Source organism: Heptranchias perlo, chromosome 27 (genome assembly GCF_035084215.1).
Source record: "Heptranchias perlo isolate sHepPer1 chromosome 27, sHepPer1.hap1, whole genome shotgun sequence".
NCBI classification, from domain to species: Eukaryota; Metazoa; Chordata; class Chondrichthyes; order Hexanchiformes; family Hexanchidae; genus Heptranchias; species Heptranchias perlo.
Window position 1 is genome coordinate 38,547,933 of NC_090351.1, and position 18,000 is coordinate 38,565,932.

The window sequence follows — 18,000 nt, forward strand, 5'->3', positions numbered from 1 at the left end:
ATGTTAGTTTTTAACTTCCACGTTTAACTATTTAGATCCGGTGTTTAATGCTGACCATTCCTTGGTTGTATTTAATTTGTATTCTCAATGTAGGTCATCGTGTTTAAAGAAATAACTTGCATTTTTGTAGCGCCTTTCATGATCTCAGGATGTCCCATTGAGCTTTACAGCCAATGAAGTACTTTTGAAGTGTAGTAACTGTCGTAATGTAGGAAATTCAGCAGATAATTTGCGCACAGCAAGGTCCCACAAACAGCAATGAGATAAATGACCAGATAATCTGTTTTAGCTGTTGGTTGAGGGATCAATTATAGCCAGTACACCGGGGAGAACTCCCCTGCTCTTTTTCAAACAGTATCTTGAGATCTCTAATGTCCAGCTGAGGGGGCAGGTGGAGCATTAATTTAATGTCTCGTCCTCTGACAGTGCAGCACTCCTTCAGTGTCAACCTAGCTTAGGTGCTCAAGTCTCTGGATTGAGACTTGAACCCACAACCTTCTGACTCAGAGACAAGAGTGCTATCACTGAGCCACAGCTGTCGTGACAATATATTTGATTTCCTCGTCACGTGTCTACTCGATAAGAGTAGTTTAGTGAGGTTCCACTGCCAGTGTGGAACCTCATGAGCGTAGCCTGGGGTCACAGAATCAAGGCTGTAGTGTTCTAGCCCTATCTCCGATGGTACACATCGGGTGAAGACAGCAATGGAGTTGGCAATGCCACTGTCCAGGGTCGTACATAAACAATGACCTGGTGTTGTACTGGAGGCCAATACAATGAGTAAGCTCAGGTTAGATACAGAGTAAAGCTCCCTCTACACTGTCCCATCAAACAATTCCAGGGCAGGTACAGCACGGGTTAGATACAGAGTAAAGCTCACTCCACACTGTCCCATCAAACACTCCCAGGGCAGGTACAGCACAGGTTAGATACAGAGTAAAGCTCCCTCCACACTGTCCCATCAAACACTCCCAGGGTAGGTACAGCACAGGTTAGATACAGAGTAATGTTCCCTCTACACTGTCCCACCAATCACTCCCAGAGCAGGTACAGCACGGGTTAGATACAAAGTAAAGCTCCCTCTATACTGTCCCATTAAACACTCCCAGGGCAGGTACAGCACGGGTTAGATACAGAGTAAAGCTCCCTCTACACTGTCCCATCAAATACTCCCAGGGCAGGTACAGCACGGGTTAGATACAGAGTAAAGCTCCCTCTACACTGTGCCATCAAACACTCCCAGGGCAGGTACAGCACGGGTTAGATACAGAGTAAAGCTCCCTCCACACTGTCCCATCAAACACTCCCAGGGCAGGTACAGCACAGGTTAGATACAGAGTAAAGCTCCCTCCACACTGTCCCATCAAACACTCCCAGGGCAGGTACAGCACAGGTTAAATACAAAGTAAAGCTCCCTCTATACTGTCCCATTAAACACTCCCAGGGCAGGTACAGCACGGGTTAGATACAGAGTAAAGCTCCCTCTATACTGTCCCATCAAACACTCCCAGGGCAGGTACAAGACTTAGCTTTCCTTTTTCGAAACTCCTTTCAGGTCAGCGATGGGAGGTTTGTGTCTGTTGCGTTAACTCTGCCTCTCTTCCACTGGGCAGGCTGTGAAAAGGTTCCTGAAGCTGGAGTGTAAATGCCACGGAGTGAGTGGATCGTGTACGTTACGGACTTGTTGGTTAGCAATGTCGGACTTTAGAAAGACCGGAGATTACCTGCGGAAAAAATACAACCTGGCGATCCAGGTCACCATGAACCAGGATGGAACTGGTTTCACCGTCACCAACAGACACTCAGACAGGTTGATCAAAAACGAGCTGGTGTACTTCGAAAACTCACCCGATTATTGCGTCATGGATAAGGCAGCAGGTAAGATCTGGATTGCGTCACCAGAGGCAGAAGCTGCCACCGAACAAGCCACACTATTTGTGCAAGAGATGACGAGGCATGGATTAGGGTTTTGGTAACAGGGGAAAGAGGAGGCTTAAGTGGAGGTGAATGTTCTGGAGCTTGGCCGTGTGGTTGATAGTGAGGAGGAAAGCTGTAGACTGCAGGAAGATATCAATGGACTGGTCAGGTGCGCAGAAAAGTGGCAAATGGACTTCAATCTGGAGAAGTGTGAGGTAATGCATTTGGGGAGGGCAAACAAGGCAAGGGAATACACAATAAATGGGAGGATACTGAAAGGTGTAGAGGAAGTGATGGCCTTGGAGTGCATGTCCACAGATCCCTGAAGATAGCAGAACAGGTAGATAAGGTGGTTAAGAAGGCATATGGGATACTTTCCGTTATTAGCCAAGGCATAGAATATAAGAGCAGGGATGTTATGTTAGAACTGTATAAAACACTAGTTAGGCCGCAGCTTGAGTACTGCGTACAGTTCTGGTCACCATATCACAGGAGAGATGTAATTGCACTGGAGAGGGTACAGAGGAGATTTATGAGGATGTTGCCAGGACTGGAGAATTTTAGCTATGAGGAAAGATTGGATCGGCTGGGGTTGTTTTCTTTGAATCAGAGGAAGTTGAGGGGTGATTTAATTGAGGTGTACAAAATTATGAAGGACCTATTTCCCTTAGCAGAGAGGTCAATAACCAGGGGGCATAGATTTAAAGTGATTGGTAGAAGGATTAGAGGGAAGCTAGGGAAATTTTTTTTCACCCAGAGGGTGGTGGGGGTCTGGAACTCACTGCCTGAGAGGGTGGTAGAGGCAGAAACCCTCAACTCATCTAAAAAGTACCTGAATGTGCACCTGAAGTGCCGTAACCTACAAGGCTACGGACCAAGTGCTGGAAAGTGAGATTAGGCTGGGTGGCTCATTTTGGGCCGGCGTGCACACGATGGGCCGAATGGCCTCCTTCTGTGCTGTAAATTTTCTATGGTTCTATGATGCTATGGAAGAATACAGGATTGGTGACCGAGCTGATGTGGGTGAGTCCAGGGTCGAGCCGTTCACAGGGAACATTCGGAGGCTAGCCAGGGAGCTTGCGGGAGCTGGAGACAGAGGCACATAGCTTGGTGCCGGAAACTAACAGGGATGGCTTTGGTTTAGTCTGTGGATGATAAATAGGAGGATTCGGGAGAGTGAGGTAACATGGAGATGGACCATGGATTGGGGTGGGGAGCGAAGGAGGTGGAGGAGACTGGAGTGGTCAATAAACTGGGAGGGAGGTCAAGGAGAGCCAGTGAGCCATACAGAATGTCCTTGGTAACTTTGACCAAGGCAGTGTATGTACTGAGTGAGTCTGAAACCAGATTGGAGGGACTCAGAACTGAATTGCCAGAAGAGCTGGATACAGAGTTGGGTAGCAACAATGCATTCAAGGATCTTCAAGAGACATGGCAGGTTTAAGATAGAGTATAGCTTGAGAAAGCAGAAGGTTTACCTCTAGACTCGACTATTCCAATGCTCTCCCAACCAGCCTCCCATCTTCCACCTTCCTCAAACTTGAGCTCATCTAAAACTCTGCTGCCCATTTCCTAACTCGAACCAAGTCCCGTTCACCCATCACCCCCTGAGCTCGCTGACCTACATTGGCTCCCCGTCCAGCAACACCTCGATTTTAAAATTCTCATCCTTGTTTTCAAATCCCTCCATGACCTCACCCCTCCCTATCTCTGTAACCTCCTCCAGCCCTACAACCCTCCAAGATCCCTGTGCTTCTCCAATTCTAGCCTCTTGTGCATCCCTGATTTTAATTGCTCCACCATTGGCGGCCGGGCCTTCCGCTGTCTAGGCCCTAACCTCTAGAATTCCATCCCTGAACCTCTCTGCCTCTCTACCTCTCTCTCCTCCTTTCAGACACTCCTTAAAACCTACCTCTTTGACCAAGCTTTTGGTCACCTGTCCTAATATCTCCTTATGTGGTTCGGTGTCAAATTTTGTTTGATAACTCTCCTGTGAAGCACCTTGGGACGTTTTACTACATTAAGGTGCTATATAAATGCAAGTTGTTGTTGTTGTTGTTGTTGTTGTAGGGTGTGCCTTTTCAGAAGTGGGTGATGATGGTCTTGCTGGACCAAGGTCCTTTTTTACTCTGCCCTTTCTACCCCTCTATCTCATTGTCACATTCACTCGTGAATTTTACAACCAATCCCATTGCAAAGGCGGCCAATAATAAATATTTTTAAAAATATTTCCTTCCTCCCCCCCCCCTCCTTCCCCGAGTGGGATCCACTTGCAATGTCCAGGAGATCCACATACCTCCACAGTTACACCTGGTCCCACTGAGGCTGGGTAAGTGGGAACTTTCAGTGCAGGGAGTCCCCACCCTCTCTGACAAGGGAAGGGAATTTTTTTGGAGTAGACAGAGGTTTGGCCCCAGGCAAGACCCCCCAGCGAAGGCCAGAACCCAGCGTAACCAGGCCCAGGACTACTTCCCAAGCCTTTCACTTCAATACTGCCAGAGTTAGAGAAAGAAAAAGTATTTGCATTTCTATAGCGCCTTTCACAACCGCAGGACAACCCAAAGCACTTCACAGCCAATTAATTACTTTTGAAGTGTTGTCAGTGTTGTAATGTGAGGAAACGGAGCAGATCAAATTGCGCATAGCAAGATCCCACAAACAGCAATGTGATAATGACCATAGAATCTGTTTTTGATGTTGCAGATGAAATTTAACACGGAGAAGTGCGAAGTGAAACATTTTGGTAGGAAGAACGAGGAAAGGCAATATAATCTAAAGGGTACAATTCTAAAGGGGGTACAGGAACAGAGAAACCTGGGGGTATAAGCGCACAAACCGCTGAAGGTGGCAGGACAGGTTGAGAAAGCGGTTAATAAAGCATACGCACAGGATCCTGGGGTTTATAAATTGAGGCAGAGAGTACAAAAGCAAGGAAGTTATGATGAACCTTTATAAAACACTGGTTTGGCCACAACTGGAGTATTGTGTCCAATTCTGGGCACCGCACTTTAGGAAGGATGTGAAGGCCTTACAGAGGCCGCAGAAAAGATTTACTAGAATGGTTCCAGGGATGAGGGACTTTAGTTACGTGGATAGAGACTGGAGAAGCTGGGGTTGTTCTCCTTAGAGCAGAGAGGGTTAAGAGAAGATTTGATAGAAGTGTTCAAAATCATGAAGGGTCTAAATAAAGTAAATAAGGAGAAACCGTTCCCACTGGTGGAAGGGTCGAGAACCAGAGGACACAGATTTAAGGTAATTGGCAAAAGAACCGAAGGCGACACGAGGAAAAACTTTCTTACGCAGCAAGTACTGGTGGGGGAGAGGGTTCCTCTGGGGAGTGCAGCCAGAGCCAAGAACAGTGCACCATGCGTGGCTCAGCTGTACAGGTGGGGAGGAGAAAGGTCGGGAGAGCAATTGTGATAGGGGATTCTATAGCTAGGGGAGCAGACGGGTGTTTCTGCCGCCGCAATCGTGATTCCAGGATGGTATGTTGCCTACCTGGTGCCAGGGTCATGGACGTCACTGAGCGGCTGCAGGACATTCTGAAGGGGGAGGGTGAACAGGCAGAAGTCGTGCTACATATTGGTACCATCGACATAGGTAAAAAGAGGGATGAGGTCCTGCAAGCAGAATATAACGAGTTAGGAAATAAGTTAAAAAGCAGGACCTCAAGGGTAGTAATCTCAGGATTACTCCCAGTGCCACGTGCTAGTGAGTATAGGAATAGGAGAATAGACCAGATGAATGCGTGGCTGGAGGATTGGTGCAGGAGGGAGGGATTTAGATTCCTGAGGAATTGGGACTGATTCTGGGGAAGGTGGGACCTGTACAAGCCGGACGGGTTGCACCTCAACAGATCTGGGACTAATATCCTTGCAGGGGGGTTTGCTACTGCTGTTGGGGAGGTTTAAACTAGAGTGGCAGGGGGATGGGAACCTGAGCGGGGAGTCAGAAGAGAGTAAAGTTGAAAGCAGCAAGTGAGGGGAGGACCCAGGGGAAATTTACAACACAAATAGTTGTTCAAGAACAAGTGAAAGGGAAAAACATAGAGTAGCAGAAAGAAAGTGTACTTTAGGCACTACAGATAAAGTGAAAACTAGGAGGTGTGAAGCGATTAACCCAGCATCAAAGCTGAAGGACAGGCGAGGGTGTGTGGCCCAACTAAGAGTTCTATATACAAACGCATGGAGTATAAGGAATAAATTAAATGAACTACAGGCACAAATTCAAATTGGAGGGTATGACATGAAAGCTATTACTGAGACATGGCTGCAGGATGGTCAGGATTGGGATCTAAATATACCAGGTTATAAGGTCTACAGGAGAGATAGGGAAAATGGAAGAGGGGGAGGAGTAGCTTTAGTGATTAGAGATGAAATCACTTCAATGATAAAGGAGGATATAACGAGGGGTAAGCAGCCAACAGAGACCTTATGGGTTGAATTGAGAAATAGGAAAGGATCTAAGACTATAGTGGGAGTTGTGTATAGGACCCCTGGCAGCAGCTCTGAAGTACTAGATTGTATAAATGCAGAAATTAGACAAGTGTGTAACAAAGGCATAGTGGTCTTAATGGGGGACTTTAACGTTCACATAGATTGGGAAAAGCAGACTAGCAACTGTCAGAAAGGTAGTGAATTTCTTGAGCGTATCCAGGACTTCAATGGGATGAGACAGAGACTGTCCACAGTAAACTGGGCAAATCTGTTAACGGGTAAAATGACTGATGATCAGTGGGAAATGTTTAAAGAAACATTTAACGTGATACAGAACCGGTTTATACCCCTAAGGGGCAAGAACTCTACTTGCCAAAAAAACAGCCATGGACAACTAAAGAGGTAAGGGACAGTATAAGACATAAGGAAAGGGCTTACAAAAAGGTAAAAATTGGCAAAGATCCTGGCGAATGGGAAAGATACAAAAATCAACAAAGGGTCAGACAGTACAGATAGTAACAGCTACAAAAAGAGAATATGAAAAGAAACTTGCAAGGGATATCAAAACCAATACGAAGAACTTTTATAGTTACTTTAGGAAAAAGAGGGTGGTCAGGAGCAGTGTTGGCCTCTCAAAAACTGAAAGTGGGGATATTGTCATTGACAATGGGGAAATGGCGGACATGTTGAATAATTACTTTGCGTCAGTATTTACAGTAGAAAAAGAGGATAGCAAGTCGGAAATCCCAAGAAAACTAATATTGAATCGGGGACAGGGACTCAATAAAATTAACATAAGTAAAACAACAGTAATGAAGAAAATGATAGTACTAAAGAGTGACAAATCCCCAGGACCAGAGGGTTTCCATCCCAGGGTTTTAAAGGAAGTAGGTGAGCACATTGCAGATGCCCTAACTATAATCTTTCAAAGTTCTCTAGATTCAGGAACTGTCCCTCTAGATTGGAAAATTGCTCTGCTTTTTAAGAAAGGAGAAAGAGAGAAACCAGAGAATTATAGACCAGTTAGCCTAACATCTATTGTGGAGAAAATGCTGGAGTCTATAATTAAGGATGGGGTAAAAAATTTCAGTTAATCAGAGAGAGCCAGCATGGATTTGTGAAAGGTAGGTCGTGCCTGACAAACCTGATGAATTTTTTGAAGAGGTGACTAAAGTAGTGGTCAGGGGAATGTCAATGGATGTTATTTATATGGACTTCCAGAAGGCATTTGATAAAGTCCCACATAAGAGACCGTTAGCTAAGATAGAAGCCCATGCAATCGAGGGAAAAGTCCGGACTTGGTTAGGAAGTTGGCTGAGCGAAAGGCGACAGAGAGTAGGGATAATGGGTAGGTACTCACATTGGCAGGATGTGACTAGTGGAATCCCACAGGGATCTGTCTTGGGGCCTCATTTATTCAAAATATTTATTAACGACTTAGATGAAGGCATAGAAAGTCTCATATCTAAGTTTGCCAATGACACAAAGATTGGTGGCATTGTAAGCAATGTAGATGAAAACATAAAATTACAAAGGGATATTGATAGATTAGGTAAATGGGCAAAACTGTGGCAAATGGAATTCAATGTAGACAAATGTGAGGTCATCCACTTTGGACCAAAAAAGGATAGAACAGGGTACTTTCTAAATGTTAAAAGTTAAAAACAGTGGATGTCCAAAGGGACTTAGGGGTTCAGGTACATAGATCATTGAAGTGTCATGAACAGGTGCAGAAAATAATCAAGAAGGCTAATGGAATGCTGGCCTTTATATCTCGAGGACTGGAGTACAAGGGAGCAGAAGTTATGCTGCAGCTATACAAAACCCTGGTTAGACCGCACCTGGAGTACTGTGAGCAGTTCTGGGCACCGCACCTTCGGAAGGACATATTGGCCTTGGAGGGAGTGCAGCATAGGTTTACTAGAATGATACCCGGACTTCAAGGGTTAAGTTATGTGGAGAGATTACACAAATTGGGGTTGTATTCTCTAGAGTTTCGAAGGTTAAGGGGTGATCTGATCGAAGTTTATAAGATATTAAGGGGAACAGATAGGGTGGATAGAGAGAAACTATTTCCGCTGGTTGGGGATTTTAGGAGTAGGGGGCACAGTCTAAAAATTAGAGCCAGACCTTTCAGGAGTGAGATTAGAAAACATTTCTACACACAAAGGGTGGTAGAAGTTTGGAACTCTCTTCCGCAAATGGCAATTGATACGAGCTCAATTGCTAATTTTAAATCTGAGATAGATAGCTTTTTGGCAACCAAATGTATTAAGGGATATGGGCCAAAGGCAGGCATATGGAGTTAGATCACAGATCAGCCCATGATCTTATCAAATGGCGGTGCGGGCTCGAGGGGCTGAATGGCCTACTCCTGTTCCTATGTTTCTATGAGTGGTTATGATCTGGAACGCATTGCCTGAAAGGATGGTGGAAGCAGATTAAATAGAAACTTTCAAAAGAGAATTGGATAAATACTTGAAAAGGAACTATCCTGGAAATTAAAATTTGCAGAAAATATAATTTGGAAAACAGCACAATGCTGCCATAATTAAATACTTCTCCTCTTCTCTCTTCCCAAATAACAACAACAACAACTTGCATTCATATAGCGCCTTTAATATAATAAAAACATCCCCAGGCGCTTCACAGGAGCGGTCATCAAACAAAATTTGATACCGAACCGCACAAGGAGACATTACGACAGGTGACCAAAAGCTTGGTCAAAGAGGTAGGTTTTAAGGAGAATTTAAAGGAGGAGAGAGAGGCGGAGAGGTTTAGGGAGAGGATTCCAGTGCTTAGGGCCTAGGGAGCTGAAGGCACGGCCGCCAATAGTGGAGCGAAGGAAATCGGGGATGCGCAAGAGGCCAGAGTTGGAGGAGCGCAGAGATCTCGGAGTGTTGTCGGGCTGGAGGAGGTTACAGAAAATAACTTAATTTCCCAATCGGTACAGATGCATTCAGCATGATTATGTTTCCATGGCAAGATAGGACTTGTTACATAACGACAATGACCTTGCAGCTGCTCTTACACGTCTCCAGGACCTTAATAAATCCTAGCAACATGCCATAGCAACAGCGTATGTCAGATCCCATCACTGGACTCTGTCAACTTAAGCTCAACTTCCACAGAGGCCAAATAATACTTTCAACAAGACAATCATATGGTAGTCACTTTACATTTTACGCCTGAAACTACAGGATTAAAAGCCTCTTATTAAATCGAGGACGTCTCCAAGTGAAGGACGAAGGCTTTGATTGTAAGACGTCAGCAAGGCCTAAAGAAGTGAAAGATGAGGCAAATCAGGATTGGTGATTGACTGACGCCAAGTCTGGGAGTGTCGGCTGTGACTCAGTGAGCAGCACTCTCACCTCTGACTCAAAAGGTCCTGGGTTCCAGCCCCACTCCAGAGATTTGGGCACATAATCTAGGCTGGCACTCGCTGTGCAGTACTGAGGGAGCGCTGTACTGTCGGAGGTGCCGTCTTTCAGATGAGACATTAAACCAAGGCCCCATCTGCCCTCTCCAGTGGACATAAAAGATCGCATGGCACTATTTAGAAGAAGAGCAGGAGAGTTCTCCCTGCTGTTCTGGCCAATACTTATCCCCCAACCAACACCTAAAAACACATTATCTGGTCATTATCACGTTGCTGTTTGTGGGATCTTGCTGTGCGCAAATTGGCTGCTACGTTTCCTACAATACAACAGTGACTACACTTCAAAAGTTCTTCAATGGCGGTAAAACACTTTGGGACATCCTGAGGTCATGAAAGGCACTATATAAATGCGAGTCCTTTCTTTTTTAAAGTATGTAGATTGGAGGCTAGGAAGACTAGGGGAGGTAAAGAGTTCCACAGATTTGAAGTCCTGAGAGGGAATGAGTTAGAGAAGGAGACAGTGCAGTGAGTCTTGATTTCAATCCAGAGGAGGCACAAGGTTGTGTGGGACGAACTATTTGGAGGTTAGGAGGAAAAAGGAGAGTTCGGAGGAGCTTTGACAATAAAATGGAGAGAAGTCAGAGAGGCTGTGCCCCGTTGCTCCTTCAATTTGAAAATATTTTTCTTGACTCTTATTCCGACTCAGTGCGATCTACATCTCGGATCAGCTAGGCAATTTCCGCCAGAGATGAAGCAATGTGGTTACAGTCGCATTGGCTGTCACTGGTGACTGACCAGGGCTGTCTCGATACGGTGAGTGGGAACTAAGGAAGACTGATGGGATTCAAACAGGGAGCGATCGAAGAGTTGAGAGGGTTCCAGGGTGTATTCTTTAAAGAAAGTGTTTGGAGAGCAGAGGGACAATGCCAGAGGAGAAGGGATTGTTAATGATGGTAATGGGCATTGAGCCATGAGAAATCGTTGAATGATAAGTTGTTGTACGCGCTCTGGATCTGTCCCAGAATTCGCCTTTATTTGAACAGGTCATGTGTACTGAAGCTGGGATTGGATTTCATTGCTACTTAGTCATAGACATTGCAGCACAGAGGAGACTCCCCCATTACGTTTCCTGTATTAATCCTGAGTTGGTGCCCCTTTGTTACTAATTCACCAACCAGTGCAAATAATCTTTCAGTATTATTATTATGGTCATGCATCTCACGCAACAAAAAAAAATTGCATTCTTAAGAGGGGTTTTGATAAGACTAAATAAGGAGAAACTGTTTCCACTGGCAGGAGGGTCGGTAACCGGAGGATACAGATCTAAGATAATCGGCAAAAGTGCCAGAGGGGAGGTGAGGAGAATTTTATTTTCGTAGCAAGTTATGATCTGGAATGCGCTGCCTGAAAGGGCGGTGGAAGCAGGTTCAATAGTAACTTTCAAAAGGGAACTGGATAAATACTTGAAAAGGAAATATTTGCAGGGCTACGGGGAAAGAGCAGGGGAGTGTCCCACTCCCCTGGATAGCTCTTTCAAAGAGCCGGTACAGGCACGATGGGTCGAATGGCCTCCTTCCGTGCTGTATGATTCTATTTACCTTCGCAAACCCCTTTCATAATTTTGAACATTCCTCTTGAGATTCACCCTTAGTTTTTCCTGCTCCAATGAACTCAGCTTTAGTTTTTCAAATCACTCATCCTAAACATATGATCACATCCCTGGTATCATCCCAGTGAATTCCCAATGCTTCTTTTCCCTGGGTCCAACATTGTTTCTATAATGGAGTATCCAAAACTGCACACAGTACTCCGACTGTGGCCTAACCAATGTCTTGTACAGATTCATATTCACCTTCTTGCTTTTGTATTCAATTCCCCTGTCACATATAAGGACATTATGACCATTTTTTCCACTGAAGTGATTTGGAAAATAAAGGATACTTTTAAATGTTGGGCTTTTAAGAGAAAATGTATGCACACCTGTTAAAAAATGACACCAAGATGTTAGATCAAGTTATTATCTTAATGGCGTGAAACTGGAAAGTACTGCAGTACAAAGGGATCTGGGGGTCCGAGTGCAAGAAAATCAAAAAGTTAGTATGCAGGTGCAGCAGGTGATCAAGAAGGCCAACGGGATGTTGGCTTTTATTGCTAGGGGGATAGAATATAAAAACAGGGAGGTCTTGCTGCAGTTATATAAGGTATTGGTGAGACCGCACCTGGAATACTGCATACAGTTTTGGTCTCCATACTTAAGAAAAGACATACTTGCTCTCGAGGCAGTACAAAGAAGGTTCACTCGGTTAATCCCGGGGATGAGGGGGCGGACATATGAGGAGAGGTTGAGTAGACTGGGACTCTACTCATTGGAGTTCAGAAGAATGAGAGGCGATCTTATTGAAACATATAAGATTGTGAAGGGGCTTGATCGGGTGGATGCGGTAAGGATGTTCCCAAGGATGGGTGAAACTAGAACTAGGGGGCATAATCTTAGAATAAGGGGCTGCTCTTTCAAAACTGAGATGAGGAGAAACTTCTTCACTCAGAGGGTAGTAGGTCTGTGGAATTTGCTGCCCCAGGAAGCTGTGGAAGCTACATCATTAAATAAATTTAAAACAGAAATCGACAGTTTCCTAGAAGTAAAGGGAATTAGGGGTTACGGGGAGCGGGCACGAAATTGGACATGAATTTAGATTTGAGGTTAGGATCAGATCAGCCATGATCTTATTGAATGGCGGAGCAGGCTCGAGAGGCCGACTGGCCTACTCCTGCTCCTATTTCTTATGTTCTTAGATGTTAATGAGCTAAGTTTCGATGTTGTTTCATCATAGACTAAATAATAAGCAGTTTGTTAGCATATCTCAGCAATTGCTAAACATCTCACACCCATTATGCTGGGAGGTCACTGGTCTTTTTTGGCTACGAACAGAGGGAGATGAAAAAAACTAGAGACAGACATTAGCAAAGTCAACCAAATCAGTGAGGTTTTAAAACGAAAAGCTGCAAAGGCAAGCTTTGGCCAGGCTCGGAGGAAAATTTAGGAAGTTAGTCAGGGGTCATTTTGCTTAAGTCAAGTAAGGCTGATGTGAGGAAGTGTGGCATGTTCATTATTTTCTATTATTACACAAAAGACAAGTTGTACTTGATTGAATGAAGTGAATTTGATGATAACTGTTGCTGGCCATTTTAACTTGCTGTGAAAGAAAACCGCGTAACGATTCGTCTCTGACCTTGTCTACCGAGTGCTTTCTCGGGCCACCTTTCAAAAGATTGAAGGATTGCACATGCAAAAGGCACGAATATCCAGTTTTGATCATAAGGGGGTAGTGACCCAGGGGTTACTTTATCATGTAGTTAGATATTAGCTGTACGGGCTCACCCCTAAATGAGACCGCTTGCAGAAGTCACTGGGGTAAATTTTAACCCCACGAATGGGTGGGCTGGGGGCAGGTGGGAAGGTAAAAATTGTAAAAAATTAAAACCCGACCCTAACCCGCCCACTTTCGGTTTTTACGGGGGCGGGTCAAGGGGTGGGTGACCAACCCGCACTTAGGAGGCGGGTCGGTCAATGAAAGCTTTTAAGAAAGCAGCAGATCTCCATTTTGACAGCTGTTTATATTTTTAACACCTGGGGGCCAGGATTCCCGGGCCTCCTGCTTCACACCATGTAAGAGGAGGTGAGAAGGCCTGGCTCAGCAGGTAAGTGCCTTTATTGCACTGTTTGTGGGCCAGGAGGAGCAGGAGTGTTTCCTCCAGATCCAACAAGCCTACCTGCCGCGACCCCACCAATGCGATCGACTGAACCCCCCACAATCTCCGACCCCCCCACGATCTCCGACCCCCCCACGATCTCCGATCCCCCACAATCTCCGACCCCCCCATGATCTCCGACCGGCCCCCACAATCACTGATTCCCCCCCTACGATCTCCGACCTCCCCCAATGACCCCCAACCCCGATGACTACTGCAATGATCCCCTACCCCACAATGATCCACGACCCCGACCCCCCCAATGACCCCAGCCCCAATGATTCCCCTGATGACCCACCCCCATGACCCCCGAAGACTCCCCCAGTGACCCCGACCGACCCCCCAATGACCCCAGCCGACCCCGATGACCTCCGACCCCCCCCCCCCCCCCCGATGACCGACCCCCCCTCCCCTATCTACGACTTACCTGCTGGCATCCACTCCCTGGCTGTTTTCCCATCCGACGGACGACCATCCTATCATTCTGGCTGGCCTGTCAAACGGGAAACCTATATAAAAAAAAATGAAAGACATCCTTACATCAGTGTCGTAAGGAAGTCCAGGAAACCCGTACTTCTGGATTTCCCGTCCGGAAATCCACCCCCCCCCCACCCCGCCCTCTTCCCGGCTTCCGGTTAAAATTTACCCCACTGTCTCAAGTCAGGTACCTAAACCTTTATCAGCCCCTATGTATAAAACCTAGAATCACGTTTGCCATTTTATGGCATTTTCAAAGCAGCAGTCCTGCTTTCAAAGATCTGTGTATCTGCACCCTTAAATCTGTGTCTCTGCATCCCTAGATCTGTGTATCTGCACTCAGATCTGTAACTGCACCCCTAGACCTGTCTATCTGCACCCGATCTGTGTATCTGTACCCTTAGATCTGTGTATCTGTACCTTTAGATCTGTGTCTCTGCACCCTTAGATCTGTGTATCTGCACCCTTAGATCTGTGTATCTGTACCTTTAGATCTCTGTCTCTGCACCCTTAGATCTGTGTCTCTGCACCCTTAGATCTGTGTCTCTGCACCCTTAGATCTGTGTATCTGTACCCTTAGATCTGTGTATCTGCACTCAGATCTGTAACTGCACCCCTAGATCTGTGTATCTGCACCTGGATCTGTATCTGCACCCTTAGATCTGTGTATATGCACCCTTAGATCTGTGTATCTGCACCCTTAGATCTGTGTATCTGTACCTTTAGATCTGTGTCTCTGCACCCTTAGATCTGTGTCTCTGCACCCTTAGATCTGTGTATCTGCACCCTTAGATCTGTGTATCTGTACCTTTAGATCTGTATCTTCACCCTTAGATCTGTGTATCTGCACCCTTAGATCTGTGTATCTGTACCCTTAGATCTGTGTATCTGCACCCTTAGATCTGTGTATCTGTACCCTTAGATCTGTGTATCTGCACCCCTAGATCTGTGTATCTGCACCCTTAGATCTATGTCTCTGTACCCTTAGATCTGTGTATCTGCACCCTTAGATCTGTGTATCTGCACCCTTAGATCTGTGTATCTGTACCTTTAGATCTGTGTCTCTGCACCCTTAGATCTGTGTATCTGTACCCTTAGATCTGTGTATCTGCACTCAGATCTGTAACTGCACCCCTAGATCTGTGTATCTGCACCTGGATCTGTATCTTCACCCTTAGATCTGTTTTTCTGCACCCTTAGATCTGTATATCTGCACCCCTAGATCTGTGTACCTGCACCCTTAGATCTGTGTATCTGCACCCCTAGATCTGTGTATCTGCACCCTTAGATCTGTGTATCTGCACCCTTAGATCTGTGTATCTGCACCCTTAGATCTGTGTATCTGCACCCCTAGATCTGTGTATCTGCACCCTTAGATCTGTGTATCTGCACCCTTAGATCTGTGTATCTGCACCCTTAGATCTGTGTATCTGCACCCTTAGATCTGTGTATCTGCACCCCTAGATCTGTGTATCTGCACCCTTAGATCTGTGTATCTGCACCCCTTGATCTGTGTATCTGCACCTTTAGATCTGTGTATCTGCACCCCTAGATCTGTGTATCTGCACCCTTAGATCTGTGTATCTGCACCCCTAGATCTGTGTACCTGCACCACTAGAAATTACAGCACATTTAAAGGGCTTCCGCTGGAATTATTGGGACCTGCACATTCCTATCAACTTGATCAGTACAATGCACTGCATCTGGTGTGTACTCTTTCATAATTTACTGGTTATTATGATAAATTGGCACAGAAGCAAGAATTGGACTCATTATGTTAACAGGACCACACTGGGCAGGGTTTGGCATATCAACCAGTCCCATCAGGGTTTGTGGCTTTGAATGTAACACACCATCTAAAGAGTAGCCCACACAGTGGCACCGTGCAATCCAAGTGTTAGATCAAAGATTTGACATCAGAAAAAAAAAAGCACTCTGCTCCAGATGTTGATTTTTTTTTTATGTTTAAATTTAAACACATGTTGCTTCAATTTTGAATGAGCCTTTAGAAAATGCGAAACGGGAGCTGTATGAATATTAAGAAATACCCAACGAGCACGTTAAAAAGAAATTAGGCCTGGAATGAGAAAAGGACATTCATCCCATCAAACCCACTTCTCCTACAGACTCTGTACAATCTGCCCTATCATGGACTCTACTCACACTTTTTAGGGGGTGAAACTGGTCTTCAGCGTGGTGTAAAACGAGCTGCCGATTCGTTTTCGCCGACTGCAGGATATTTATCCAACCTCACAATCTCCATTATCCAGCCCGGGCCGCTTTCTTTCCATGGACGACATTCTCATGATTTCAGCAATAGGAGGAACCATTGTGCCCCATGGGTGTTGATCACCTTAGTCTGTCACTATCGCTATAGCCTTGATCCCATTTCCAATCAGGTATTTATCCAGTTCTTTTAAAAGACTTGATCAACACGGTGTTAACAGCCGTCACCTCTGTGGAAGGAAGAAAAATCCAATTTGTAGTCGCGCCTCATGCTTTTTAGTTTTGATCTTGTGTCCTCCAGTTCCACATTCACCTCCTGTCCTCCAGTTCCACATTCACCTCTTGACCTCCAGTTCCACATTCAGCTCCTGTCCTCCAGTTCCACATTCACCTCCTGTCCTCCAGTTCCACATTCAGCTCCTGACCTCCAGTTCCACATTCACCCCCTGACCTCCAGTTCCACATTCACCTCCTGACCTCCAGTTCCACATTCACCTCCTGTCCTCCAGTTCCACATTCACCTCCTGTCCTCCAGTTCCACATTCACCTCGTGACCTCCAGTTCCACATTCACCCCCTGACCTCCAGTTCCACATTCACCTCATGTCCTCCAGTTCCACATTCACCCCCTGACCTCCAGTTCCACATTCACCTCCTGTCCTCCAGTTCCACATTCACCTCCTGTCCTCCAGTTCCACATTCACCTCCTGTCCTTCAGTTCCACATTCACCTCCTGACCTCCAGTTCCACATTCACCTCGTGTCCTCCAGTTCCACATTCACCCCCTGACCTCCAGTTCCACATTCACCTCGTGACCTCCAGTTCCACATTCACCCCCTGACCTCCAGTTTCACATTCACCTCATGTCCTCCAGTTCCACATTCACCCCCTGACCTCCAGTTCCACATTCACCTCCTGTCCTCCAGTTCCACATTCACCCCCTGACCTCCAGTTCCACATTCACCTCGTGACCTCCAGTTCCACATTCACCCCCTGACCTCCAGTTCCACATTCACCTCATGTCCTCCAGTTCCACATTCACCCCCTGACCTCCAGTTCCACATTCACCTCCTGTCCTCCAGTTCCACATTCACCTCGTGTCCTTCAGTTCCACATTCACCTCGTGTCCTCCAGTTCCACATTCACCCCCTGACCTCCAGTTCCACATTCACCTCGTGACCTCCAGTTCCACATTCACCCCCTGACCTCCAGTTCCACATTCACCTCATGTCCTCCAGTTCCACATTCACCCCCTGACCTCCAGTTCCACATTCACCTCCTGTCCTCCAGTTCCACATTCACCCCCTCACCTCCAGTTCCACATTCACCTCGTGTCCTCCAGTTCCACATTCACCTCCTGTCCTCCAGTTCCACATTCACCTCCTGTCCTTCAGTTCCACATTCACCTCCTGACCTCCAGTTCCACATTCACCTCGTGTCCTCCAGTTCCACATTCACCCCCTGACCTCCAGTTCCACATTCACCTCCTGTCCTCCAGTTCCACATTCACCTCCTGACCTCCAGTTCCACATTCACCTCCTGACCTCCAGTTCCACATTCACCCCGTGACCTCCAGTTCCACATTCACCCCGTGACCTCCAGTTCCACATTCACCTCCTGACCTCCAGTTCCACATTCACCCCCTGACCTCCAGTTCCACATTCACCTCCTGACCTCCAGTTCCACATTCACCTCGTGACCTCCAGTTCCACATTCACCTCGTGACCTCCAGTTCCACATTCACCTCGTGACCTCCAGTTCCACATTCACCTCGTGACCTCCAGTTCCACATTCACCTCCTGACCTCCAGTTCCAC

The 18,000-nt window shown here is 46.2% G+C and overlaps 1 protein-coding gene and 1 long non-coding RNA gene across 3 annotated transcripts in view; one reads left to right on the forward strand and one right to left on the reverse strand.

Annotated features, from left to right (window-relative positions):
• The window catches only part of wnt2bb (wingless-type MMTV integration site family, member 2Bb), a 55,647-nt gene that overhangs the window by 33,742 nt on the left and 3,905 nt on the right, over window positions 1-18,000 (forward strand). For both annotated transcript variants that reach the window (XM_068007683.1, XM_068007684.1), the window contains one exon: window positions 1,614-1,878. In XM_068007683.1, the coding sequence (XP_067863784.1) occupies window positions 1,614-1,878 (265 nt within the window). The remainder of the gene's footprint in view (window positions 1-1,613; window positions 1,879-18,000) is intronic.
• Window positions 1-18,000, reverse strand: part of LOC137344604 (uncharacterized) — a 47,284-nt gene that overhangs the window by 15,437 nt on the left and 13,847 nt on the right. The window contains exons 3-4 of the long non-coding RNA XR_010968405.1: window positions 16,125-16,415; window positions 13,910-13,991 (exon numbers count right to left, since the gene is read on the reverse strand). This is a non-coding gene — a long non-coding RNA (uncharacterized lncRNA). The remainder of the gene's footprint in view (window positions 1-13,909; window positions 13,992-16,124; window positions 16,416-18,000) is intronic.